Raw genomic sequence first — 26,229 nt, 5'->3', positions numbered from 1 at the left:
GAGTAACATCAGGTCATTTAAGTTTACTAGATATGTCACAAAAGAAGCCAAGGTTCTTTTCTGTATGATCATGTGCACATTGTGCAACAATGAGCTGTGTGGAAACCATAAACCTATTAACAAAGAAGTCACTGTCCTTTCAAACAAACTTCCGGGTCAAAGACTGTGCTTGATTAATCAAACCCATCCCAAATGTTTGCTCTGGTATATTTCCCTGTAATGATGGCCCAACGCTACTACAATGCCCAGAACCAAGTCTTTAGGTTGACATACACAAATGCTAGAAGATTCTGAACAGTTTTCTACTCGCCTCAATACGTCCTACTGCTTCTAACAACAATTTTATAATAGGTTTAAGACCTCTTGGCTGCTACAATTCTAGGAAACTACTGTAGTGTCAGTGACCAGAAATGAAACTCTTGAAGTGACTAGAAACAAAAAGCATGGCAGCCGTGGAAGCAGCTGTTATACAGTGGTACCTCGATTTATGAACACAATTGGTTCCAGAAGTCTGTTCATAAACTGAAGCATTCATAAACTGAAGCGAACTTTCCCATTGAAAGTAATGGCAAGTGGATTAATCTGTTCCAGATGGTCCGTGGAGTACTTAAACTGAAGCGTTCATAAACTGAAGCGAACTTTCCCATTGAAAGTAATAGAAAGTGGATTAATCCATTCCAGACAGGTCCACGGAGTATTCAACCTGAAGCTTATGAGATAGCAGAACTTGAGATAGCACTTATGTGATAGCAGAACTTGGGAAGTGGGGAGGGAGGAGAGGAAACACTTGAGCAGCAGAAGCAAACAGAAACCAACATACAGTAAATGAAACTTATGATTTCCATTCATGATTTGGCACTAACTCAGCTTGATGTGGGACGCGGGTGACGCTGTGGGTTAAACCACAGAGCCTAGGGCTTGCTGATCAGAAGGTTGGCGGTTCGAATCCCCATGACAGGGTGAGCTCCCGTTGCTTGGTCCCAGCTCCTGCCCACCTAGCAGTTCGAAAGCACATCAAAGTGCAAGTAGATAAATAGGTACCGCTCCAGAGGGAAGGTAAACGGCATTTCCGTGCGCTGCTCTGGTTCGCCAGAAGCGGCTTAGTCATGCTGGCCACATGACCAGGAAGCTGTATGCCGGCTCCCTCGGCCAATAAAGCGAGATGAGCGCCACAACCGCAGAGTCAGTCACAACTGGACCTAATGGTCAAGGGTCCCTTTACCAGCTTGATGCAAGCATCAAGCTAGACACTCTGCAGTAGCCACCCAGCCTATGGAGCACATGGAATTGTATTAATTGTGCTTTCCAGATTAGAGATGGGAGCTCTGGGTAAACCATGTGAGTTATCATTCAATGAGTCTTCTTGTCCTGCATTCCCAACAGATTGCGTGTTCCCCTTTTCACCCAGTAGGAAGCAAACCTATCAAATTTCTGACAGGCTGGAGGAAAGACCTCCTATTAAACACAGTTGCCTACTTTCAATACTTAAGCATGAGTACTGTTCATGCATTCCAGCTTTGTCAGAGGAGAACTTTTGCTTGAAAGCTGTGATACATATGTCCTCCACATTAGTTGACCAACTCCTTTGACCAAAGAGGGCAGAGACTGTCAGAGGCAGACTTCTAGCTTCCAGGTTCTACTCTTTTACCCACCAGCCAGAATCACGTGTGCAAGACATACACTTAGAGCAAAAGAATCCAGAGCCCAGGAATTTACAGGCCAGAACTAAACAGAGCTCACAGTCTTTCCACTTCAGCTTACTGTACCTGCTCAATTTCTTCATTTCAGCGGTACAATTAAGGGAGGAGGACACTATACTACAAAATACCCAGCTATCTACTGGTAGATCTCAGTCTATCTCTGCCCACATGAGCTAAAAAAAAGATCGCAAGCAACATTGATATGACATACTCTCATTAGTATCTTAAGCATGGTTTATGTCGGGGTGGACTGGGCAACCTCTTGGCCTAATTTAATGTGGATGGCAAGGAGGGGGAAGTTAACAAAAAGACTCTGGCTTCTCCTATGCACCCTCAGCAGAAAAAAAGGTTGCCCACTCTTGATTTACCAGACAGAGGTTGAATAAACAGGAAAACGGTTTTTGCTTATTTTGTTCAAAGGCTGCAACGGTTTTATCAGTAAATTAATCTGCTTGTGAGGGCACTGAGTTCAGAGTCCATAGGCAGATGAAATGCCACTTCTATGCATTATCTAAAAGGCTTAGATCAGCAAGAAAAACATTGGCCAGCTTCTTTTCCTTACAAATGCACAAGATCAGCTGTTTGTGCCAAAGCCAAAGAAAGGAAACCATCAAAGCCACATCACAGTAAGACCATATATCAGCTAGAGTTTTAATCAAGAATTGTTTAAGGCCAAATCCCAACAAGATACGGCTCTTCTAAGAGATGAAACAGCAAGGAAGGTTATTGGATACCAGATGAGTTTATGGTAAATGTTACATCTGATGTCCGTATGGTTGCACTCAGTTGAGATTCCCCATTTGCCCCATCAGTAAGCACATGAATCTCTCCCTAAACAGAGAGAGCAGAATTTCAGAACAATGTCATGTGGACTGCAAAGCACTTTTAGCAAATCAGATGCATACAGCAACATTTTCAACTGAACTTCGGCTTTTGTAAGCAATCATCCAATTTAAGGTACCTATGAATAAAATACAGTTTATAACTGGGAGCATGTAAAGATGAGATTAGGCTGGGGGGTGGAAATGCTTCTCCTCATAACTTTTCATTTTTAGATGAAAATGTGTGGGTTCTTAGGTTTAAGAACTAAAAATACTCATCTAAAAAGAGCTTAGTTGAGATTACCCTCAGATTCCAGGTGAGGCAGTGAAGGTTAAACAACTCTGCCTTCATCTATCCCAAACTGTCCAAGTCAGGCTTACCTATGTGTTTAGTTGCCTTTACAAAACAACATTCTGCATAATAATAAGTAATAATTCTCAGAGGTATTCAATTTTTCTTTAAGTATCATATGCCATAGTTACAGTATTTGTTTTCCTGCAATAAAGTAAGGAATTATACAGTCTCTGTACTTTAACTAGACAGTATGTTAAGTGATAATAAAATATGTTAACCAATACTATGAAATTTGTTTCAGCTGCAAATTGATTTCCCCCTCCATGTTACCAAGAATTAACTAAAGAAGTACTATATGAATACGCATTGTACTTGAAAAGAAACTTGTGGAGTAGGGGATCTTTCTGTCAAATTGTAAAGGTTATGTTTGGTATAGCTATCAAAGGTCAGTAAAAGTGTTGCAAAAAAGAGAGAGAATTATTTATATTGCTGAAAGGCATAAAGATGGGAAGGCCAGAAATGTATTATCCAAAGATTGTGTATTTGGGATACTTATGCAGGGATAAAAATATTGGCCACTATCCAAAGAAACACACAACTATTTCTGCATGTCAAAGATGACTTTAAACATATGTTTCTCAAATAGCAGCCTCTGATACCACATGGCAAATCACTTTTGAATTGGTAATTTTCAAAAGCAGTTCATGATATGGCAAAGGGATGTGCTGTTCAACAGAAAAGAATAGCAACAGTGACTTTCTTCTGGATCATACCTGACTGGCTCGGAACATAAGCTATTTCACAAAAATAGACTTTTTTTGCACCAATCCACCATGCATAATCTTCTTTCTACCTATCCAGCTCTTCTAATCCTGTTCATTTACTGCCTCTCCCTTTTAAACAATGCATATCCAGGTGGGGCAGCAGCAGAGCTCTGGCACAGGAAAACAGAGATGGGTGGACATCTGAAATCTCCTCCCCTCTCCAACAAAGATGCTGGCATGCCAGTAGATAAGGCAAAAGTAGTGCTCCAGGAAGTTATTCCAATGGCTCCTACAATACAATGGTGAGTATTATGCACTCTCAAAACTAGTGTCAGGGTTTGATTACAGTGAGCATGGCACCTCTAAAAAGAGGTAAGGGGGGGGGAGCCTCATTAACCTTAGGTGCACTTGAAGAAGTGTAACCCACATGAATATGCTCCTTTAAGAATTATGCACATGTTCAGTAGCAAAGTGAAGTGTGGAGAGCTCCAATATGGAGCAGGGAGTCTATAGTGAGAAAGAAATGATTTCATCCTCAGTAGAATTAGGAACTAGTGGTTAGATACCTAGCTACCTCCTTTCTGTAAAGTCCCGAAACCCTAGGATCAGGGTTTGGCAGTTTCCTTTTCCTTTCTGGAGCTATTAGCAGCCATATGGAGAATACCACTTTGGGATTACAAGATAGCTTTTCCTTTTTGTGGCTAGCAAGAACAGCTTAAAGCTTAAAGACCAAACTAAGAGAACTTTTGGAACTGAGTGTGAAGCCAATAAAAGAGATTTCATAGCAACAGTCTGGAAGAAAGAACCTTAGTGGCCAGTAATCTAATGTTTATTTTATCATGGTATTTATACAGTTGGACACGACTAAACAACTAAACGACAAAAATACAGAATCTATAATGAAAACTTACCATGCCTATGTGCTTTCCAGGCAGTCCACATTTTAAAACTCTGTGTCAAAGAGCCCCCCCCCCCTTGCTGGAGCTTTCCCCGTGAAGCCCCACTCTTTAAAGCTGAATCGGAGCAAACAACAGTCCACAGAAACCCTGCTCAGCTTTAAAGAATGAGTTTTCAAAGGGAAAGCTCTGGGGCAAAAAAGTGAGCACTTGGAAACAGAGCTTTAAAGCGCAGACCTGTGCTTAGAAAACCAGGGTGGGGGTGGGGGGAGGCAAGTGTAAATAAGCCTTAAGACAGGATATTGCTTGATGTATGCATCTTACATGTCTTTGCATCAGTCCTTTGTTGCTAGTGCCTCAAGAGATGCTAAATAAATAATATTGTTGAAAATACATAAAAACAGAATAAAGTTTTATAAAGGGTTACTTCAGAAGCCAGCAGTCTTGAGCTGCTGTGATATAGTGGCTGGCACAATTAACTTTCAGAAAAATTGCAGTGTGTGGTTTCAATGGTTGCTTGCTTAGATGGCTTCTTTGAAAAAGGGTTAGACAGTTTCACAGAGTATAGGTCTTGCAGTACCCTGGTGGTAGCTATTCTCTGCGAATGGTCAACCAAGACAGCACAACTCTAGTGACCAGATACTGGGGAGAAAAATAAGGGATAGTTTTCTCCAGAATGATCTGCTTTAGAATTTCACATAGCATCTGACTCATCAGTGGTGGAAAAGTGCTGGCTTAACCCAGCAAGCCATTTCTTACCATATGATGCCCGCCCATTCCAAGCACCTCTGTAGCATGGCCTTTTATGGAGCAGGGATTGGGTATGGGTGGAATGGTTGAGGAGCTAATAACAGCCCGGAAGCTGTTATTGGACCATTTGCCTGCCACAGAGACACCATTATCTAAAAGATGGGTCTGTCCCATTTGCCATACACAGCATGCAACTGTAGCATTTACAGCCCAAGCTCCTTGATCACTGGCAGATGGTGACAGCAGTCACGAAATTAAAAGACGCCTGCTTCTCGGGAGAAAAGCAATGACAAACCTAGACAGCATCTTAAAAAGAAGAGACATCACCTTGCCGACAAAGGTCCGTATAGTTAAAGCTATGGTTTTCCCAGTAGTGATGTATGGAAGTGAGAGCTGGACCATAAAGAAGGCTGATCGCCGGAGAATTGATGCTTTTGAATTATGGTGCTGGAGGAGACTCTTGAGAGTCCCATGGACTGCAAGAAGATCAAACATATCCATTCTGAAGGAAATCAGCCCTGAGTGCTCACTGGAAGGACAGATTGTGAAGCTGAGGCTCTAATACTTTGGCCACCTCATGAGAAGAGAAGACTCCCTGGAAAAGACCCTGATGTTGGGAAAGATGGAGGGCACTAGGAGAAGCGGTCAACAGAGGACGAGATGGTTGGATAGTGTTCTCGAAGCTACGAACATGAGTTTGACCAAACTGTGGCAGGCAGTGGAAGACAGGAGTGCCTGGTGTGCTATGGTCCATGGGGTCACGGAGAGTCGGACCCGACTAAATGACTAAACAACAACAACAACAACAACAACAATAACAACAGCTGGGTAACACTTCCCAGCCCTAATAGAAGGGGAGGGGTAGCATTTACGTCAACAATATCTTGTAACAAATAAGTACTGTATGCGTTAAGTATCACACCCAGAGAATTAAATAGCGTATTTTTAGCACAAGTGTGGTGTTTGAATTAATCACATGTGTCACACACAGCTATCTAGAAGCACTGACCTCACAACACAGAAGAGCAAGGAGAAAATCACAGGTAATTTTATTTTTAAAAGCAAGCAACCATTCCCATTAAAATTAAATCCACAATATTAAACAAATCAACAAAATAAATAAATCATAGGTTTAAAAACCTAAACATGCTTTGCAAGTCCATAGTTTAAGTTTTAACTCAGCAATAACAATAACAATAATTTGGATAGCAACTTCGAGTGTCCAAAGCATTTCACATGCATTATCTGGTTGTAATCCTTATAGCAACACTGTAATGTAAGCCTGTATTATCCCACTTATTGCAGATGGAAAGGACTGTGATTGAGAGAGAACGATTTGCTGAAGGCCAGCTAGCGACATCACAGCAGAGAAGAGATTTGAAAATGAGGACCCACAGTTCAGTCTCTTAAGTCACTATGCCACTTTCAACTATTTCAGGCAAAGTTTTGCCATGTATAACTCATTTGTGCTCTACAACTAACCCGGTCTGTGATATTATTAAAACAAACTCTAGTTATTTAAGCTGGCAATTTGCACTGAATACGTTGCATTGAATATCTTTGTAGTAAGTGTACTCTGAGAATTAAGGAGAATTATTTGGCTTCTGTGAAGTTGAAAAAGAGACGGCAACCTGCATACACAGCTGAGAGTGAATTTTCCACAGTGAAATAATCCTTTCCCTCATACCAGCCAACACTGAATTTCCACTTGACTGTGGACTCAGCTGCTATGTTGAGCCAGTCAGTGTAGGAGGCAACACTGGATGACATCCTTGTCTACAGAACATTCAATTTGCTGGTATTTAGGATCTGTAGGAAGCTAAGCATAAGCTTTCAGCTCTGTGACCCTTTTCAGTTCTTCACAGCAACATCCTTTTCCTAGTTGACACAGATTGCGTACTTTTGAGAATTCATTTTTAAGCTTTAATTAAGCTGCATTTAATGTTTCATGTGTTGAAATATACCACCCAGACAATGCAATTATACCAGGATATAAATGAAATAAAAGTTAGAAAATTCTGCTTCTAGGTTCATTCTGACAGTAATTTCTTTTTGCTGCCTAAAATCAATGCCTATAGGATACAGTGCTAGTGGGAATGTTTTGACCAAGCTATATGTCCCTGTACTCATAGGCCAAGAGAACTGTGAGTAGGAAATCAGCAAACAAATAGCATACAAACAGCCTCTAACAACAGTCATACAGCTCAGTAAAACTCTGTTGAAACAGCAGAGGCAGCCTGCTCCTATGAATATCAATCCAACCAAGTTCAATGTGACTTACTCCCAAATACATGTGTACAAGACTGTAGCCTTTTACGTAAACTGTTCAAAAAACTTAAAGGTTGGACAAAACACACTTTTTCTATTAAAAATGTATGTTCATATTCACAAGCCACTGTATAATGATAGGATAAATTGTCACTTCAACACAATCCAACTCGTGAATTTAGAATATTTTTATAATTAGCTGAAACTTTAGATTCTTCTTTGACTGTTTTTGAGGTCTTTTAATTCAGAGAAGGCTGTTAATCACATGCATGTGGAAGAAAACCCATTTTATCTTTATTAAAGCTCCCACATATTTTTATGTAAAATAGCAAGATGTGCATTTTAGCAGTGATAGAGGATCTAAGTAATATATACCACGGGTCCTCATTCTAATACGTGGTCTGGAGTAAAACGTTTTGCTTTCTCCCATGGAAGTTGGGACTCAACGCCATGTTACACATCAATACATATACAAATATTACTGCTAAGTGAAGCGATATTGAGAGGAGGCAATATACAATATGAAGAGTTCCTAGATGTATCAGTGTGCTGCTTTTTGTTGTAACTTCCCCAACCTCAAGCTCCAGCACGTTGAGGTGAAAACCCGGGATGTGCGTCTTCCAGGTTCGCACTGCCATGCGAGTCACATGACCTGCACAAGATCATAGCCCCCCCCCCCAAAGTGTATTTTTCTGTGGAAAAATTGAGGCACCAAAAGTGGCCGCCATGCTCTCTCACACAAAAAAACAGGTAACCGGAACCATTGAGGGGGTATGCAAGCTGCATGCTTTCGGATTGAGTGTTGAACTTTGAAGTGCATTGTATGGATTTGATGGGAAGAAAACCAGATTGGGAAGGGAGTTACAGGAAGAAAGCAGTGGGCAAAGGAAAGGTTAAGAACTTGCTAGCAGCTTCTCCATACAAATGTCCTTCTCACAAAAGCACTTTGCCTAGAAATGGTAATCCAGGCTGCACGCACTCACATACATATAGCATGTACTTCAGTCCTTTTTGAGAAATCAAGCAACAGTTTACTTTGCACGCACTTCTTAAAAAGAAGGAAGGTGCACTATTAGGGTTTGACATGCCAGTCGCTATATTGGTCAAAAGCTGCCAATGGGCTTGTCAGCTATTATTTGAAGCCAAGAATGGCAATGTGTAGGTGGAAGCTTATCTATTTTTATTTCATTAAGGCAGGGGCAAAGGCTACTTGCTCTCTAGGCCCGCAGCAATTAGGTGCACAACTACTGGCACAGCATAGCTCTCTTACTGACTGCCTGTTAGCTCGGTGGGAATTTCCCAACAGGAATACACTCAGTGGTAAGAGGCAAAGGTTGCTGCCTAGGAAAGGTTGCCTGTGACCGTGTCTTGCCAGATGCAAGAACAAGGGAATTCAAGCTGGTGAGACTTGAAAGACTGGCCTGCTACCTCTTGTGAACGGACTTAGGCTTCTTCACCACTGCCGTTACTTAATTTTGTTTCTTTTTAAATTTCTTTAAAAATAAGCTCTGAATATTTCACATACACAGAAACTTTGCATCACGTTAAATGTTACATTTAAGAATTCCGTGTTGTTGTCGTTTTAGAAAAACAAAAGCTTATTTCATAGTGTGAGAACCAATGTAGCATAAGCAGATATCTGCTCATGAAACAGAGGTTATTCCTCCTCTCCCCCTACAATAGTTGCATGGGAACCCTATGAGGCAGATTTTGAGGGGACATGGTGGAACTGGAGGAGTGAGAAGAGAAACTGGAAGTCCTGCAATGCATGCAGATTTCCATTGCAGACATCACTGAATGTTGCCCACAGTTTCACAATAGCTGAACTAATTTGTTTTGTAATCAGCATATGCATCAAACCAACTGATCACTGAAGAATGTTTCTGTTCTACTTAAAAAAACCAACCCCAATGAACACTAAAAATGTTCTAACAAAGTTAATGTTTGCATAGAAAAAAATAATACTTGACCATTTGACATTTTTTTTTATAAAAAAATGTAAGTAACAAAACATATCCATACAAGGAAAGCGGCGTTTAGTAGTAGTACAGAAGAAAAGAAAAAGAAAAATAGCGATGGATGGTTGTAGTTTTTTAGACATTCCAAGAAAGGCAACGCAATAAAAGTGTCTCTCTAAAAGGTTCCATGAGTCAATGGAGGGTGTAAATGTGTTCAATTGTCTTAACCAAGCCAATAAAAGAATACCATGTCGTACAGAAGGTGTGAGTCTATAAGCATGTGCATAAGCATGATGTAGCAGACTTTTTTTAAACATCCAGGCTTCAAAAAGATTTGCATTTAAAGTTCTCCATTTTTTAAAAAAGCACTAATCTAGCTGAGGCTAATAAATGGAGGATAAATATTATAGTAGGGCAAATTTTGGGTGTGGTTATAGTGATTGCACCATCATGAGCCTGGTTCTGGCCGGAGAGGGTGGGATATAAATAAAAAATTATTCATTTATTATTATTATTTGATTATTTTAAAACACATTCTCCTAAAAGGGAATAATTTTTGGATAAAACTACCACATGTGTACAAGAGAGCCAGGTAAATGGCATTCCCACCAGCAAAGGTTGGATGTTTTATGATTAATTCTATAATCTGGCTGGGCACATGTAGTAGTGATGTACTATTTTTAAAGCATTTTATTGAGTTCTAATTGAGATTTATTCCAAAGTTGTTCCTTTTAATATTTGACATTATTTGATCGAACAACTATCCAAATCTTTTTTCTTGACTGGTCAACTGACCTATCGTGTATGGCACACTAGTATTCCAGTATGAACAAGTCTTTAAAGTCAGGGAATAGGGACAGTTTTACCATGAAACAATGTAAAGCCAGTTTTATCAACTAACCTAGCAGTTTCCACAACCTCATTTGTGATAGAAATGAGTTCTAAGCTGCAGCAGTTGTTAATGGACCTCAAGTGGGCTGTATGTGCAATTCTAGTACAGTATGTTCTGTACATACAGATCTACTGCAGTCCCTTGTAGGATTCCTGTATTGTCCTGAAAAACTATTTACTTTATCCCCATAAAATTGAATGGATACCATACTTCCCTAAAATGAGAGGAATGAATTCGAGAAATCACTTTGGAAAGAGCAAAACTTGTTCCCTACTGTGGCACAAACATCCTGAGTGAAAAGGAGATTGCTATGAATTTACATTATCCCAGAGAACTCAAAGTCACTAAGAATCAAAGCTGCTTCTTTATCACAGCCCCAATTTGGGGTCAGAAAACAGGTGTTTTCTGACCCCAAAAGAGTTCTGAGTGTCACCGATAAACACACAAGTTAAACTAATAAAGTTAAGAGCCACAAGTGAGCGTTTGCTTACATGTTCTTCAGACCAACAACAAAAAACCAAAACACCTGAACATCTGTTTCAGTGCTTTTAGGAATCTTGATACCCATAGCAAATACCAGAACGTAAGAGCTATCCATTTAAAATGAATTAACCAACAGATACCTCACAGTTAATAAGAATCTGCACACACAGTGCCTTACTGTACAGTATTTTGTTTCTTTTTTCTTGTTCTTACCTATTCAGAGAAACTGTTTCCATGACCAATTATTGGAGAAAACACAAAGAGGCGGTGGTTAGCTTTTAGCAGCAAGAAGCATTTCGCTCATGTTGAAAATCACAGAAAATGTTTTCTCTTGGTATGATCTAAAATCAAATGGCTGATTGCTCAAGCACTCTCTTGTCAAGTGCTATTACAACTGGAAAAAACATCCTCTAAAACTGATGTCACACTGTTTCACAACTATGGTGTTTCCCAACTAAGAGGAAAGGCTAGGACAACACAACCACAGTGCAAAACTAGTAACCTGGCAAATCTGCCCCAGCCAAGACTTTTTGCAGCATGCAATACTACCAAAGGCAACGTATATGCTATGTTTATAAGAAGCACTACAGTTCTTTAATGCTATCATACAACACCACAGGATATTGAAAGAACTGAAAGTGAACTCGATACTATATTTACACTTCAGAAAAGTAATTACATGAGCTGACATTAGATCAGGATCCCAGATTAAGATTTCATACCTTTACAGAAAAAGCTCTTGAATCTTTAGAAGCAACAGATGATCAGTAACAAAGTGAATGGTAGATCCTTCCAAGAGGAAGCACAGACGTTCCTAATTCAACTCACTTTAAAGTCAGAAGGGAAGAGCTCTGCTAACTGAATCACTGCATTACTTCCGGCAGCTTTGTCTTAGAATACTCCTGTACATGTGTAATGACCTAGCACGACCCTGCTTAACTTGCAGGATCATCACAGCCTGGCAACTACAGCTACAGAGTATACTCTTCAGCACCCTTTAAGTTTAGGACAACCTCGGAATGCTCTAAAGCGATTACTCAGAGTTACAAATCACAGACCCAAATATGCACATGAAATTTCCAAAAGGTTTAGATGTGGTTTCATATACCCTTTTATGAGACCTTATATCAGGTGTGAATTTCTGTCGAAGGAGGTCTGCGGTATCTGCCATACCGTGAAACCTTTTGAAATAGTAAAAGATGAAATCTAAGACCTCTTTAAATATATATATATATATATATATATATATATATATATATATAAGCTTTAAATGTATTGGAATTTGACATAGCAACTTTAAAGCAACTTTAAAACTTTAACTTTAAGCAATAACCCATAAGGAATTTGTAATATTGCATAATACAGCACCGACCTAAACACCCTAAATTAAATCATCCCGTCAATAACCTACAGTTGGCCAGAAATTAGGGCAATATATGGTTGTTGCATTTTCCCATCCTACATGCATGCATATTACATAATTTTTTTTATTTGAAGAATATGGCTGGATATCTTTTCAAATTGAGAGCAAGCGCATCAAGTGATACTGAGGGCAATCCTAATACAGTGGTACCTCGACTTACGAAGATGATTGTTCTGCGGCACTCTTCATAAGTCAAAGTCTTCGGTTGTCGAAGCGCCCGTTCTGCGCATGCGCTGACCGTGCCCGCTGCTTCTGCGCAGGTGCAGAATGCACGCACTGCGAAAAGACTTCCGGGTTTGTCGACTTCAGAAGTCGAAACCTTCGGAATTCGAGGTATGACTGTAGTAATTTGGAACCGCTGTCCGAACATGCTGGAGAAGACTTGTTTAATTTGACCCCAGTAGCAAGTCCAGGCAAACCTCCAAAAAAGAAAGTTTGTCAACAATATGTGGATAGATACGTGAGTCGGTTTCACATGGACTGGAGATGAAAACATCTGTCAGCCTACGTGTTTGATCTGTGGTGAGAAGCTTTCCAGTTCCAATATGGCCCCAAACAAGTTGAAAAGATATTGGTGAGCAATTTTTTGTTCTGAAAATGTGGCCCAGAAAAAAATGTTTTTGATCCACTGGCCTATAGGGACACGTCCCCCCTCTTCTCTTGATGATCAACCTCTCCATGGAAGACAACTAAGTGCAGAGCTGCCTCCCCTCCCAATCCTCTGTCACATCTGATCATGCCCTGGAGTCCTCCATGTGCTCTGACAGAGAAGCGGCCTCCATAGTTTCTGACAGACCTCTCTCTTCTATGAGCAGCGAAGAGGAAGTCTGTGAAACTCCTACCACAGCCAGACATGTCCAGAGGCGGGGGATGCAGGCTCTGTCAACTGGGCTCTACTCCCATTCAACAACATTCTCTTCCGCAAGTGCCTACCACTCCTGGTCTTAATCAAGAGTATTCTGAGAGAAACATGACAACTGCTTTGTTATCATGTGATGGTGATGAAGCGATCACCTGTTACATTAACAGATATTATTTAAACCACAAGCTTACTCTTACTAGCTACTATCTTGGCTGTGAGTCCTGGAAGACCTGCTCTTGCAGGCCTTTTCCTACATGGCCTGGGAAAGCCGGACCCTGACTGACTCCAGTTACAAAAACTGAAGCTGCTGAACAGACCCTTGAGCGGGAATATTGTTTAGCGGTTTTGGGGAGGAGGGGGTTGTTGTTACTAATACTGTACCAATATTAATTTCTGGATCTCTATTTTAGATCTTATTATGTGGAAATTGTTTGATTTGGTTGTGTACTTTTGATGTTTTATTTACTGTTTGTGACAAATTTTGTTATGTTTGTAATTACAGTGGTACCTCGGGTTACAAAACACCTCGGGTTACAAACACATTGGGTTACAGACTCCGCTAACCCGGAAGTAGTACCTTGGGTTAAGAACTTTACCTCAGGATGAGAACAGAAATAGTGTGGCGGCAGTGGGAGGTCCCATTAGCTAAAGTGGTACCTCAGGTTAAGAACGGTTTCAGGTTAAGAACAGAACAAATTGAGTTCATTACCAGAGGTACCACTGTATCATTTTTTAATGCTGTAAGCTACCTTGAGTGTGGTTTGAACTATGGAAAAGTGGCATACAAATAAATACATAATTTTAAGTACTATACAAAAAGGAGAAGCATAGAATACACATACTTTTTCTCAACTGTGTTTAAATTCTGTCAAATTCAATCATTAGATGCAATAAAACTTATTCTCTGAGTGAAGAAGATTCCCTGAGAACAAATGACAATAAACTAAATCCTTCATAATTCATTTTGTTTCAAGCACCACATATAATCAAGTCTTCCTGAAAGGAACATAAAATATGTCAATTACAAAAATGATCTGGTATAAGAGGGCAGTTCTGCCAAGAAGAAATATTCACCCAAGACACTTAGCATACTCCCCAAGGCAAGTTCCTTAAATCTTTCTCCTCTTAAAATAATAGTAAAAAACTCATCTTATGAATCTTTTCTGATCAGTAAATGAAGGCAACCAGCTCTGGAGTGATGAGCTTTATCTGGATGCCCTTGCCATGTGTGGTACTTACATTTTTGGTACCAGTTGAAACCTTGTTTTTACTAGGCCTGTTAACACCTTTCACATGTACCAGGTTGCCCCCAGGATTGAGGGCCTGGCACATGTGTTGTGCATAGCATGTGTGTGATGCACTCTGGAGGAGCCAGCCACTGGACCAGACAGCACACGACATCACATGCACGCAACGAGTGCAGGGTCACCTCAACATTAAGATGGCCCAGCCCCCTTAATACAAATATTGAGGGGGCCAAAGTGCTTTCAGTCTCCTAGAGTTGGCACACCTGACACCTTTACATGCTCTGAAACTGGTTTAATGCTGCATTATTAAGTGGATTTTATGTCACTGTGGTTTTTTATGACTTGTATTTTACTGATATTTGTAAATCACCCACTATATACACTACATTGGTTAAACAGAACATAATCGTACAGTGTTCCATATGCTGCAAGATGCATACATGCTACCTGGAACAGCTTTAAAACAATCACCAAAATCACAATAACTATGCCACTCAAGTATGTGTTTTTGTGAACATGGTTTTGGACTCACATGAAGGTGTGGTAGAATCCACACAACCTCCAATGATCTGTCACTATTTAGTGTCTTATTTTTGTCCTCTCTCACAAAAGCATGTAATCAAAGAGGTATAAGCTATCTTAAACCATCATACCATTGGTATGGCAGAAGTCTCATATCACTGTGAAGTAGTGCCATGCTCATTGGCACATTCTCACTAAGGAACACCAACAGGCTGCTGCTCCTTACTGTAACCATTACAAATATTTCCAGGAAAGGAAAGATAGCAACCATTTGCCACATTACCACGATAGATAAAAACCACCCCCAGAAAAATATAATTTCTTCCAACACTCACCTGGAACATTTCCAAAAATGCACCCCTTTTGTGGGAGATGAATGGCCCTGTGAGAGCGGTTGAGCATTTTCAACCCAGTAGTGAATTTCAACTCGGAACATAGGCTTAATTCGACTGAAGCCAATGGCCCTCAGCATTTGTAACTCAATGTATAGTTGAAGTCACTGATTTATGTTCTCTTTAACATCCCATGAATGTGACAAAACATAGAGCAGCACAAAATAACCATGCCCATGTTTGCTCAGAAGCAAGCCCCACTGATTTCAGTGGCGTAGTGGTTATAGAGTCAGATTGGGGCTGGAGAGACTCAGGTTTTCATCCCCATTCAGCCCCAAAACTCACAGGGCAATTTTGGGCCAGTCACAATCTTGGTCTAATCTACCTCACAGGGTTGTTGTAAAGATAAAGGGGAAGGGGAAAGCAATGTATACCACCTTCAGCTTCTTGGAGAAAGGTAGGCTCTAACAGTAAGAAATACATTTTTAAAGTGTGTTTAGCATTGCAATTATTGATGCAAAGACTGACATTTATCTTCAGAATGCCTGGGTTTTTGTTAAATGAATAATGAAAATGCATAAGAAAGGTATTGTGTGAGAAAAAATGGAGGAGGCATTGAGATGCTGCAAATATATGGAACGAGTAATGTCTTTTAAATGATTCTGCTGCCGGTTTCATATTGCAAGTAAGAGCTGTGTGGTTAAGGAGTTAAACAACTTTAAATTCCATATTCAAATGAATAAGATGTTAATTTGAATTCTGTGAAGGACAGGTGGCATTGCAGTAAGAGGGTTTTTTTGTTTTTGAAAGTCAGATAAATGAGCTATGGAATATAAAGGCTCCTAAAATGACAAACATACACTGGAAACAAAGCTACAGTTGGCTGTAATCAAGACACATTTGCAAAACATTTAAAACTTTGCAACAGGGTTTATTACATCCTGCAATATGCAAACTGAACCCTTTGCGTGCATACAATGGTGCAGAAAAATGGCATTTTTAAATGTGCATTCAGTTTTTATAAGTAAAACTGAATGCATATTTATGTGACCAACAGCTGTCATTTCTACATTGACATTTGGGATAAGCTAGAATAAAATTTTGTAGAAAATGATTTAGCTTTCACAGTGGAAGGAAAAGGAAGAAAAAGTACGCGAGATTGAGCACTATAAAACCCTTTGTGTCACGGGATTAGTATTGTATGTATGTGCAGCAGCCGATCGTTTTGCTCGCCTGCTTGCTTAAACAAACGCTCGGTCCTCTCTTCCACCAACACACTAAACCAGTGTTCGGAACTAATTTTAAACTAAGCTGTTCCGAGGCTGGAACTGAAACACAAAGCAACCAAAAAGAAAAAGGGAGAGAGAGAGAGAAAAAAAATTCCTTCCCCTCCAAGCTCGACTCTTTTTGCTTTAGGAAACCCACGCTGCTGCTTCCAATAGAGGGTAATGGCTTACCAGCTGTCAAGCTCCAGCTCCAGCAGTGACTGAGTCCTCTCCGAGTTACAATGCAAGCACCACATGGCTGGAGAGAGAAGTCACAAGGAGGGGCCCCCGAGCTGCGAGCATATCCTTCCCGGGGGCTCCCCTAACACCTCGGGGCCCGCGCTGAGGCAGCCGAAAGAGGCAACTGGGGCTGGGGGCACGGCACTGAGGAGCTCCCCCAACAAGTCTCCGTGGGCGAGAGGAGGGAGCAGCTCAGCGGGGGTCCGGGAAAGGCGCGGGCACTCGCGAGGTCCACCCTCTCAAGCTCTGGCGCGCGCGGGCGCGTACACACACACAGGGAGGCTCTCGCTAGCTCGCGCGCTCCCGCCCCTCCACTCACACACGCTTACACATCCATTCCGCTAGAAGCGCGAGCTGGGAATACAAATGCCAGAGCTGGGAGGGGTAACATTGATCTTATTAAGCCGAGGCTGGTTTCCAGGACGGGGTGAGGGGGGGGGGGGGCGAAAATGGAAGAGGAGAGCAAGGGGGGCGGTAGAGACCGCCACAGAAAGGGGTGTGTGTGTGTGTGTGTGTGTGTGTGTGTGTGTGTGTCCCGCTCTCCTTGTCCTTTTGCCACTGCAGGAATGTGACAAGGAGGAGGAGAATGCAGGAGCAGCCGCCTCCCGCTCGCCCGCTTGACTCCCCGCTTCTCTTCACGTGACGGAAAGAGCGGGGGCTCTGGCAGCTCTATTAATAGCTGCATTCAGACTGGGAAAGACAGGCTTCATTGCTATTCAGCAGCTTCGCTGTCACTGGAAGCTGCTGCTCCCCCAGGCAGGCACACACTTGGCTTGGGTAGCAACAAATGTTTGCGTTGGCTTGGAAAGCGCCTGGAGCTGCTTTCGGAGACCCTCATTCTTTTTCTCCCCCCCCTCTGCCCCCGCCCCATTTTGGTTTCCCCGGTTTTGCTTCGGCTGGGATGCTTTGCAATATAATGCGATGTATGCCTTCTTATCTTTGGGAAGGGCGTCTTTCGGACGTAATTGCTCCTAGAGTTAATTAAAACTAAAATCTTAAGATAAAAGGACTGCGGAACTCTTTATTATAAACGGCAAGCTAACGACTCCCAAGCGCCTGCAGCTGGAGCAGTTTAAGAGCTGCTTGCACAGAGATGAATGACTACGAAATGAACACTGCGGTGTGTAAGGCCTTGTACCTTTGGACTGTGCCCATCTCGCAGCTTTGATGTAGTTTTGTTTTTAAGCCAGTAAAACTTTAACGTGTGGGGGTTATGGCAAGACAGTAAAGATGTGATTTTTGAATCAAACTAAAGTACACCCAGACATGCACCAAAAGGAAACTTTTTTTCATGTTGCTTTTGCTACCACATTGAAATAATTGTTTATGTAAATCAGACCAGCACTTCTGTTTAACTTCTCAACGAGGCTTACTCAAAGTGTTACAACGACCCAGTATATTGCTGTATATCAAAAACTAAAAACTCACTGTATAAGGTAAGGTGACATATTTATACATTCTCTTCAGTCTTTTGATATTTCCCCTTTAAACTTAGGCAGATTAAAGACATCTTTACATTTTTTTGCTTTTCACTGCTTTAAAAAAACCAATGCACATAGCATTATTTTGAACTCATTTGAGCTTTTTTTTTTTTTTTGAAAACACAGTAAATGAACTTCAGGCTACAAGCTTCAAAAAATCTACTCCTTTTTTTGTGCAACAACACTTTATCTATTCAAACCTACTATTACTAAGTGTTCCTAGTGCATAAAAGTAAGAAAACAAATGTGAATCCCCCCCTGCCCACTTAAAAAAAATTGAGAGGAAAAAGTTGCTCACAAAAATAAATACATCTGTGTCAGCTATTGCACCAAGACTGGTAACAAAAAATTGCTCTCAACCTCCACACATTTGTTCCAGGCACGTGGCTTTAAAATTATGATTTGGCTAGAATAGTAGCACTAAAAATAACCCCGTAGAAGTTCCAAATAATTATTCATGGCATTGTTAGATTTTATTTGCACAGTAAAAGAACAGTACAGTAATTTCTCGAGTTTTTGCTGTATCCAAATGTTACTACCATGACGAGTAAGAATATGCACTTTTAGTCATTGTGAGGAAAACAAAACAAAACCCTGAGGATCAAAGTAGATCCCCATAAGTTTCCTGTTTAGCGTGGGATGCAACTTGGGGCTGCTGTTTAAACCAGTAAAAATGGTTTAAAACACAGCAATCCAAAGGGGGTGATGGAGAGGGAGAACCAAAGATGGACAACATGCCATATCTAGAGCCCTGTCAGGAATGTGGTTGGAAGGGAGGATGAAATGCTGCTTTCCCTCCTGCCTCCTTTAAAGATCCAGTTTGGCACACCCACCCACGTACATGTACATGTACATACACAGACACAGTCTGGGAGCCTCAATGGTACCCCTCTGGAGGCTTCACCTGGGGCAAAAAAACTGGCTCCCCATACCCCCTGTAGCTACAGCTCTGTTTTCAGTGGTGGTGGTGTTTCCAATAGGAGACAGAATACATATGCACAACACCACCATTTCAGATAGCGTCAGAGGAATAAGATCCATACCTTCCCCTGATCTGCCCCTAACCAAGGGCTATGGTGATCTCTCTGGTGTCGGGAGGAGGTGGTCTCATGAGGCTGGATCTCTCTCTCTCCGGGGACAGACTACTCTCTCCACGTTGGAGAACAATGTTGGTTCAAGGTTTCGGAGGGCACTTGGGCAAAACATCATCAGTGCTCCTCCACTTCCTCAATAAATCTACCCCTTCACTGCCACTGTTGCCACCTATAGCTCCATCTCTGGCTCATCATTGTCATCAAACAAAGCCAACTAACAAGCAGGCAGTGGTAGTTCCTCCTCCTCCTCCTCACCACCATTCTTGTTTGCTTTCTCATCCCTGGGCCAGAGTGAGAGGAGGGTGAAGTAGCAGGATGCAATACTGAAGAGGAGGAACAGGCCCAGATGACTCTGGTTAGTGGGTCCCCTACTGGCAGGGGTGCCAACTTTCCCCCTGCATTGGGGAGGGTGCATCACGTGATGTGTCCCCCGTGTGACATACCGTGAGGAGGAGGAGGAGCATGGTGCTGGGCTCTACACTCTGCCTCCTCCCTGCGGCATGCGCCAGGGGGCAAGATGCATGGAGGGCAATTGTTGCCCTTGCTCGTCTGAACCTGCTCCTGGGTGGGGGATGAGACGCCCAGAGGGTGCTTGGCAGTGGCGGTGGATGTTGGCCCCCTCAATATTGGGGGGAGCTGGGCCCCCTGATTCAAAATATTGAGGGGGATGGAGCCGCTAGCACCCCCTATACCGGTGCAGGTGTCTGCTGGCATTTGGGCCTTGGCAGGTGCTGACCATGCAAACCTTCTACACTAGCCTTGCTTGGAGAGGGAGAGCTGAACATCCTTTGACCCCTGGACTGTCCTGCCACAGATCATAGGACTATAGCCTAAATTAACAATGCCCATGTTTTTATCCTGTTATCTTGACTACCGGTATTTGGTGTTGATGGTGGTTCTGCCTAAGAGATGCAAGAGCCCTCATTTCAAGGAGATATTTAAACATGTGCTTTGCTAGAATTTAATGAGCTGCTTCCTACTGAAACACAACACATGGTATAAATAGAAAAATCCTCCAAATATCTCAAGTGTAAATTTATCCTCATCTATATTTAAATATCTATGAGAAAACTAGACCAGATTCATTCAGACTAGGTTTGCAGATAGCTATTTATGTAATAGCAGAGTCAAAAGGCACCGGGTTTTCTTTTTAGTCAATGCATTCTGTCTCTTGATGCAATAAATCTCTCCATAACATTTATAATCCATTGATGTGAATATTCATGGGTGGGGATTTTATGGGATTTCAGTCCTAAGAATTTTCTGAGGCAAATCCTTATTGTATGTGGCAAACACAGCTTATTGTTTTTATCGCTCTCTGACCCTAAAAATAAATTACACATATATATGCAGATTAACCTATTTTTTAATGAAGGAAGACAGGAGATTATATATAATATCTCATCCACAGGCCCCATACAACCAGGAAAAAAGCACCAAACTGCATTTTTGTACATAAAATCTAAGCATGAGATGTCTTGTACAGCTTCAAATTGTTGTCTCACTGATTAGACTCAACACAGCCTTATATTAAGACACCACGTTAACTCTCTGTCCTACTTGTTTTTAAAAAATATTTTGCTAGTTGAAACAAAATAAAAAAAAATCCTTCCAGTAGCACCTTAGAGACCAACTAAGTTTGTCATTGGTATGAGCTTTTGTGTGCATGTATCTGAAGAAGTGTGCATGCACACAAAAGCTCATACCAATGACATACTTAGTTGGTCTCTAAGGTGCTACTAGAAGGATTTTTTTAATTTTGTTTCGACTATGTCAGACCAACACGGTTACCTACCTGTAACTAGAACATTTTGCTAGTTGTTACACAGTGGTTGCACCATTGTTTCATGTAAATTTATGTGCTTATGTTTGCTATTCTGTCAGGGCACAATCCTGATAGTCAAGTGCTGCTAAATTCCATGTATTTCACAAAACGATAGCATATAAGACACCCCCCCCCCCAAGGTAGAGCATTCCTAATAAATGGCTGCCCAGCCTTCACATAAAGACCTTTGGGAGGGAGATTCTATCCGCCTCTAGATAATTGGTTCTATTGTTGAACTGCTCTTACTGACAAGAAACGTCTTCTGATCTTCAACCAAAACCTAACCTTCTGTAGTTTAAGCCCATGACAGCCTTTCAGGGTTATGTGAAGAGAGCTGTCATGTCTTCTCTCACTCTTCTCCAGGCGAAACATACCCAGTTCCTTCAAACTTCTCTCATGGGATTTGTGTTCCTTGCTGCTCACCACCTTTACTGCCCTCTTTCTCAATCCTGTTCTACTTTGTGCATATCCTTTTGAAAGTGTGGTCTCCAGAACTGAACACCAGAAAGTTACAGCCTTGAAGTCATTTTTGTGCCTATTAATATTTAAGGGATTTTCTACATATTTTCCCAGTCCTTGTTCCCCATAAGGGACCCCTGTTAGAGCCAGACTCCAGTTGTTCAGCAGCTCCATGTGGTCAAATAGCCACTGCCTGCCTGTCAGCTGGAGTGGGGAGGCAAAAACTGCTTTTAGGGCTCACCCAATCAAGGAGTATATAAATTTTATGGGTTTTTTTAACCCAGACATTTTGGGTTGTACTGTGTACATTAAAATGCATTTATCAGTGAAAATAACATAAAGAAAATATTAGGGGAAATCGCTTGCAAAAATGTATACAGTATGTATTAGGCAAAAATACTTAGGGTTGTAGCCAACACTGTGTGTGCAGTTCCACTCACACAACAGAACTTTCCCCTCCTCTCATCTTTCTGCTGCACTTTGAAGTTCCAACAACTGGAGCTTCAAAGCCCAGCATCACCTGACACCATATTAATATCAGGTGACTGACAGGTGGGAGGCTCTTTCCACATGTCAAACATGGCTTGCTGCCAAAAAAAGTTCCCCCGACCCTGATTTATAAGCTACCCTAAAACAAAAAGAAGCTCACAAAATAAAAACGTGGTAAAAGCAACACAATAAAAATACAGTAAGATGAAGTGCAGCATTTTAAAAAAACTTAAGATAAAAACTAGATCAAAGAGAGGAGAGAATTTTTTTTAAAAAAATAAATCTAATTAAATTTTAAGTAGATGGGAAAATAAGACGTCTTCACCTGGCACTGTAAGTATATTCAAGTAGGCACAAGGTGGGACTCACTGGGGAGCATGTTCTGTAAGCAGGAGATGACTTGCAAAGGCCCTTATAAGATGTGTCTGCTGGGCCTGCTCCAGCATTCTGTTATCACAGTGGCCAAAAAGATGCCTCTTGGAAATCAACAAGCAGGACCTGAGCACAGAGCCCTCCCCCCTGTGCTTTCCAGCAATTGGTAGTCAGAAGCATTACTGCCTCCAACCACTGAGGCAATAGAATAGCTATCATAGCTAGTAGCCATTGATACTCTTATCCTCCATGATTCTGGCACATCCTTTTTCAGAGTCATCCAAGTCAAAGGCCATCGCTGCCTCCTATAGGAGTGAGGTGCCACACCTGTACTCCCCCCCCCCCATGATGACACCGAACCTTTGGGCTGAGGGAGAAACTGGAAGAGGGAAGAAGCATAAAATGTCTCATAGCTGTGCCACTTACATGGCTTTTCAAATCTTCAGTACCTTGCTTCCCCCCTCCCCTTGTAGCTTCTCCAATAGAGATGCCCCATGCCTCCTTACATAATCATAGCATTTCCTAGGCTCTGCTTAGGCCTTAGGGGATGTATCTACCTGCAGGAGTGAAATTTAGATGTAGTTATGGAAATAAAAATGAAATGCTAGCCAACACAATGTGTTTTTTTGTTTCTCATGTAATTTATTAATCAAGTGTGACCACTTTTTTTTTAAGATAGTAAATTTAATTCTTAGGGATAATCCGGCCTCTTTCTATTATGTTTGTCTTTTTAATGGCCTCCTATCCTTTTACAAACTAATTCAAGATCTGTTTAAATATATATTTCACACTTTTAGGGGTGCGTTGAATTCCAGTGTATTCAGTGTGATTAACTTCGGAATTATTCTTAGCCAGGGTAACAATTACTGCTGATTTAGATGACATGTAGTACAAATTGCTGTGTGCTTGTAATTACAAATTGCATTTGTTGCACTCCAGGGGATTTATAAACATTGATATCTTGGCTATTAACATGTTAAATTACAGTGATTTATACAAAGCGTGTTCTTTACATGGAGAGCACGTGTTGCGGTGGGGGCAAACAAGACATCCCTCTGTTGCTGGGCGGGTTAGTTTGGATGGCCACGAATCTTATTGGGCACCTCTCGGTCGTTGGGGAGAATTTGATGTTGCAATTTATGATTGATGGCCAAGGGGCTATTTATTCCCTGCACGCAGTGTTGAGCTGCCTCTTTTCGCTGCACGCATTGGATCATCCGCCCACCCTCCCTATATTTAGGGCTGTTCGCATTGACCTTGCTATGCCTGTCATGGGGTCATCTGCTTTGGGGCAGGGGCCTGGTAGGAATTTTTCCATTTGGCTGATTGGCCGGTGCCATTTGGTTTTTTGCCTACTGCGTAGCAAAATCATCACAACTTGTAAGGCTAGACATTGGTTAAATTTGGTTGATGAAGGCGTATGGTTGGCTGTGCCTGCCCCTCCAATGCTGCTGCTGCAAGTGTATTCAGTTAAAGGAATCCAGGGGCTCGGCATGCTCTTGTCTGAACCCCTGTCAAGGGGCTAGAGCCACGAAAGAGCCTCTGGGAGCATTTGGGGAGAGGTGAGGGCCTGGCACCCAGCTCCATTCTCTCCCCAAAATGTTTTCCCTTATTGACTCCTGCAGGCTTGTGGATGTCAGTTCTGTTCCTACCTCTAGGTGGGAACAGATAGTCGCGAACCAGTGCCTAAGCAACCACTCACATTCTGTAATCAATAAAGTTGTGGCCAAAAAATTATGCCAAAAACATTAAACAAAAATTCTGTGTAAATTGTGTTTTATTTGAGGGTTGCTTGTGGACCTTGACACGCAAAATGCTGAATGAACCAAAATCTAATTGTGGTCTTATTTATATGAATGGGGCCTTAATACACTTCTAGAGTTGACAAAAATGGCTTTTTTGACATTAGATTTCAGTATATCTGACATATATTTTAATTTGGCTGTGTTTCTTAGATACTTAAGTTGAACCAAAATCCCTCTAGGAATGGAATACATTTACTTTCAAGAAACTATGTACAATTTACATGCTTCTTTCTACTCCACATCTTACTGGTAAAACATTCATGCCAGTGTAATTCAGGAAGAGCGCCAAGTTAAGACTCACATGTGAAGTTCAAATTCTTAACAGGAATATCATAGCAACAAGGCAAAAGAAGCACTTTCCATACATGGTCCTAGAAACAAATCTTTAAAGGCAGATACACAATTTCAACTTTTTTTATTAAAGATTTTTTTTACTGCCCTTCACCAAATTTGCCACAGTGAACAACAAAACACAACAAAAATAAAATCATTAAAATAAGTTACATAAATAACTACGTAATGGATATATAGTCATCTTTAGAATTTACCTCACCCATCATAACTCTCTACCTCTAAAAGCCTGACAAAAGAGGCGAGTCCTCACCTGCTGACTAAATAAATACATTGTAGAGGCAAGTGGCACCTCGGATGATTCTACAGCTGTGCAGTTACCACAGAAAAAACTTTGCCTTGGCCCCCATACTACAAACTACATACTACACACCTCATTCAAAGAAGGGCCTACCATGACAGATTCACCGTCTGATTGAAATGGATGGGCAGGCTTTAACAGGATAAGACACTCTCTCATATATTTACAGTAAAAATGCACATACTCATATGTATCGGAACCATATCATACGTGCAAGAGATTACAATGCCTAGGGCTTCCACTCTTGATAGCTGCTCTGCTCCCTCAACTTGTTCTGCAGACTCATAACCAGCCCAATCATAGCAAGCAAGCATTTGGCGGCAACTGCTAAACAAATCAAGGAATTCTTTAATTCTAAGTTTGTACCTGGCGGATTTGGGCATTCTAGTAAATAAAAAAGTAGTTCCTACAAGCCTCAAGTATGCGCACCCATTCTAAATCATGACGTTCCTATCCTAAGCTTATTTTTATGTCACCTCTACGTGCATTTCATTGGGGGGAAACAGAGGAACATGATGAATCATGACAAGAAGTAAACTACTGGTGTCCCCATCCCCAAACTTGAAATCGTGTGTTCTAAATATTTCAAATTATTTGAGTGACAGAACTGTGCAACATTGACTCATTACTTGAAGATGAAACCAGCCATGAAAATATTTAAACCACAGCTGCCTTTTCCATTATACATTCGTAGTGTAAGGTCACAAGTCTGTACTTATTATCCTTTCCTTACTGTTTCCAGGTGGTGGCATGTTAGTCTTTTGTAGCAAATATAACAGAGAGTCTTGCGGCACCTTAACAACTAAACAATATGGCATAAGCATCAGATACAAGTTTCTTTGCTGTTTTTTTCTCACACTGAGAATCTGAGCACATGGTATCATAATTAACAGGATACAGTAACTAAGAGAAGTATTACATTTTCCATCAGCTCTAGCCAGCAGGACCAATGGTCAAGACTGAAGGGAACTGTGGTCCTACAACTACTGGAGGGCCACAGATTCATCACCCTAATCTATAAGAACTGATGACGGGACTCATTCCTTGGTGCAGTAGATGCAAACACAGAGGTGCAAGCCATCCAGATACTCTGAAGTTCCTGTTTTGTTTTTTGCCACTTTGCCAGAGACACACAGATGGAAACCACACAAACCAAGTTGCCCATCTATGAATGATGAAGCAGTGTCCTCCTACTATGTAGCAACTCTTTACCATCACCTAAGGCTTGATCCATTACCTTAATGGTTGGATCATGCAATCCGTTCCCAAGTTCATCAGCTTCCTGGAAACACAGCATCTTTATATTACCACTATGTTGTTTTATTGTGGTGCAA

At 41.3% G+C, this 26,229-nt stretch overlaps 1 protein-coding gene across 10 annotated transcripts in view; it reads right to left on the bottom strand.

The window, feature by feature from the left end:
- The window catches only part of IQSEC1 (IQ motif and Sec7 domain ArfGEF 1), a 321,903-nt gene that overhangs the window by 57,368 nt on the left and 238,306 nt on the right, over positions 1 to 26,229 (bottom strand). The window contains exon 1 of one of the 10 annotated variants that reach the window (XM_035106284.2): positions 16,671 to 17,231. The exons of 8 other annotated variants lie outside the window; for them this stretch is intronic. In XM_035106284.2, coding sequence (XP_034962175.2) covers positions 16,671 to 16,735 — 65 coding nt within the window. In that variant the 5' untranslated portion in view covers positions 16,736 to 17,231. Of the gene's footprint in view, positions 1 to 11,040; positions 11,538 to 16,670; positions 17,232 to 26,229 lie in introns of those variants that run through there. One more of the 10 variants, XM_035106285.2, reaches the window with a different exon arrangement.

Source organism: Zootoca vivipara, chromosome 2 (assembly GCF_963506605.1).
Source record: "Zootoca vivipara chromosome 2, rZooViv1.1, whole genome shotgun sequence".
NCBI classification, from domain to species: Eukaryota; Metazoa; Chordata; class Lepidosauria; order Squamata; family Lacertidae; genus Zootoca; species Zootoca vivipara.
The sequence above is the reverse complement of the archived record's forward strand: the minus strand, read 5'-3'. Positions and strand labels throughout refer to the sequence as shown.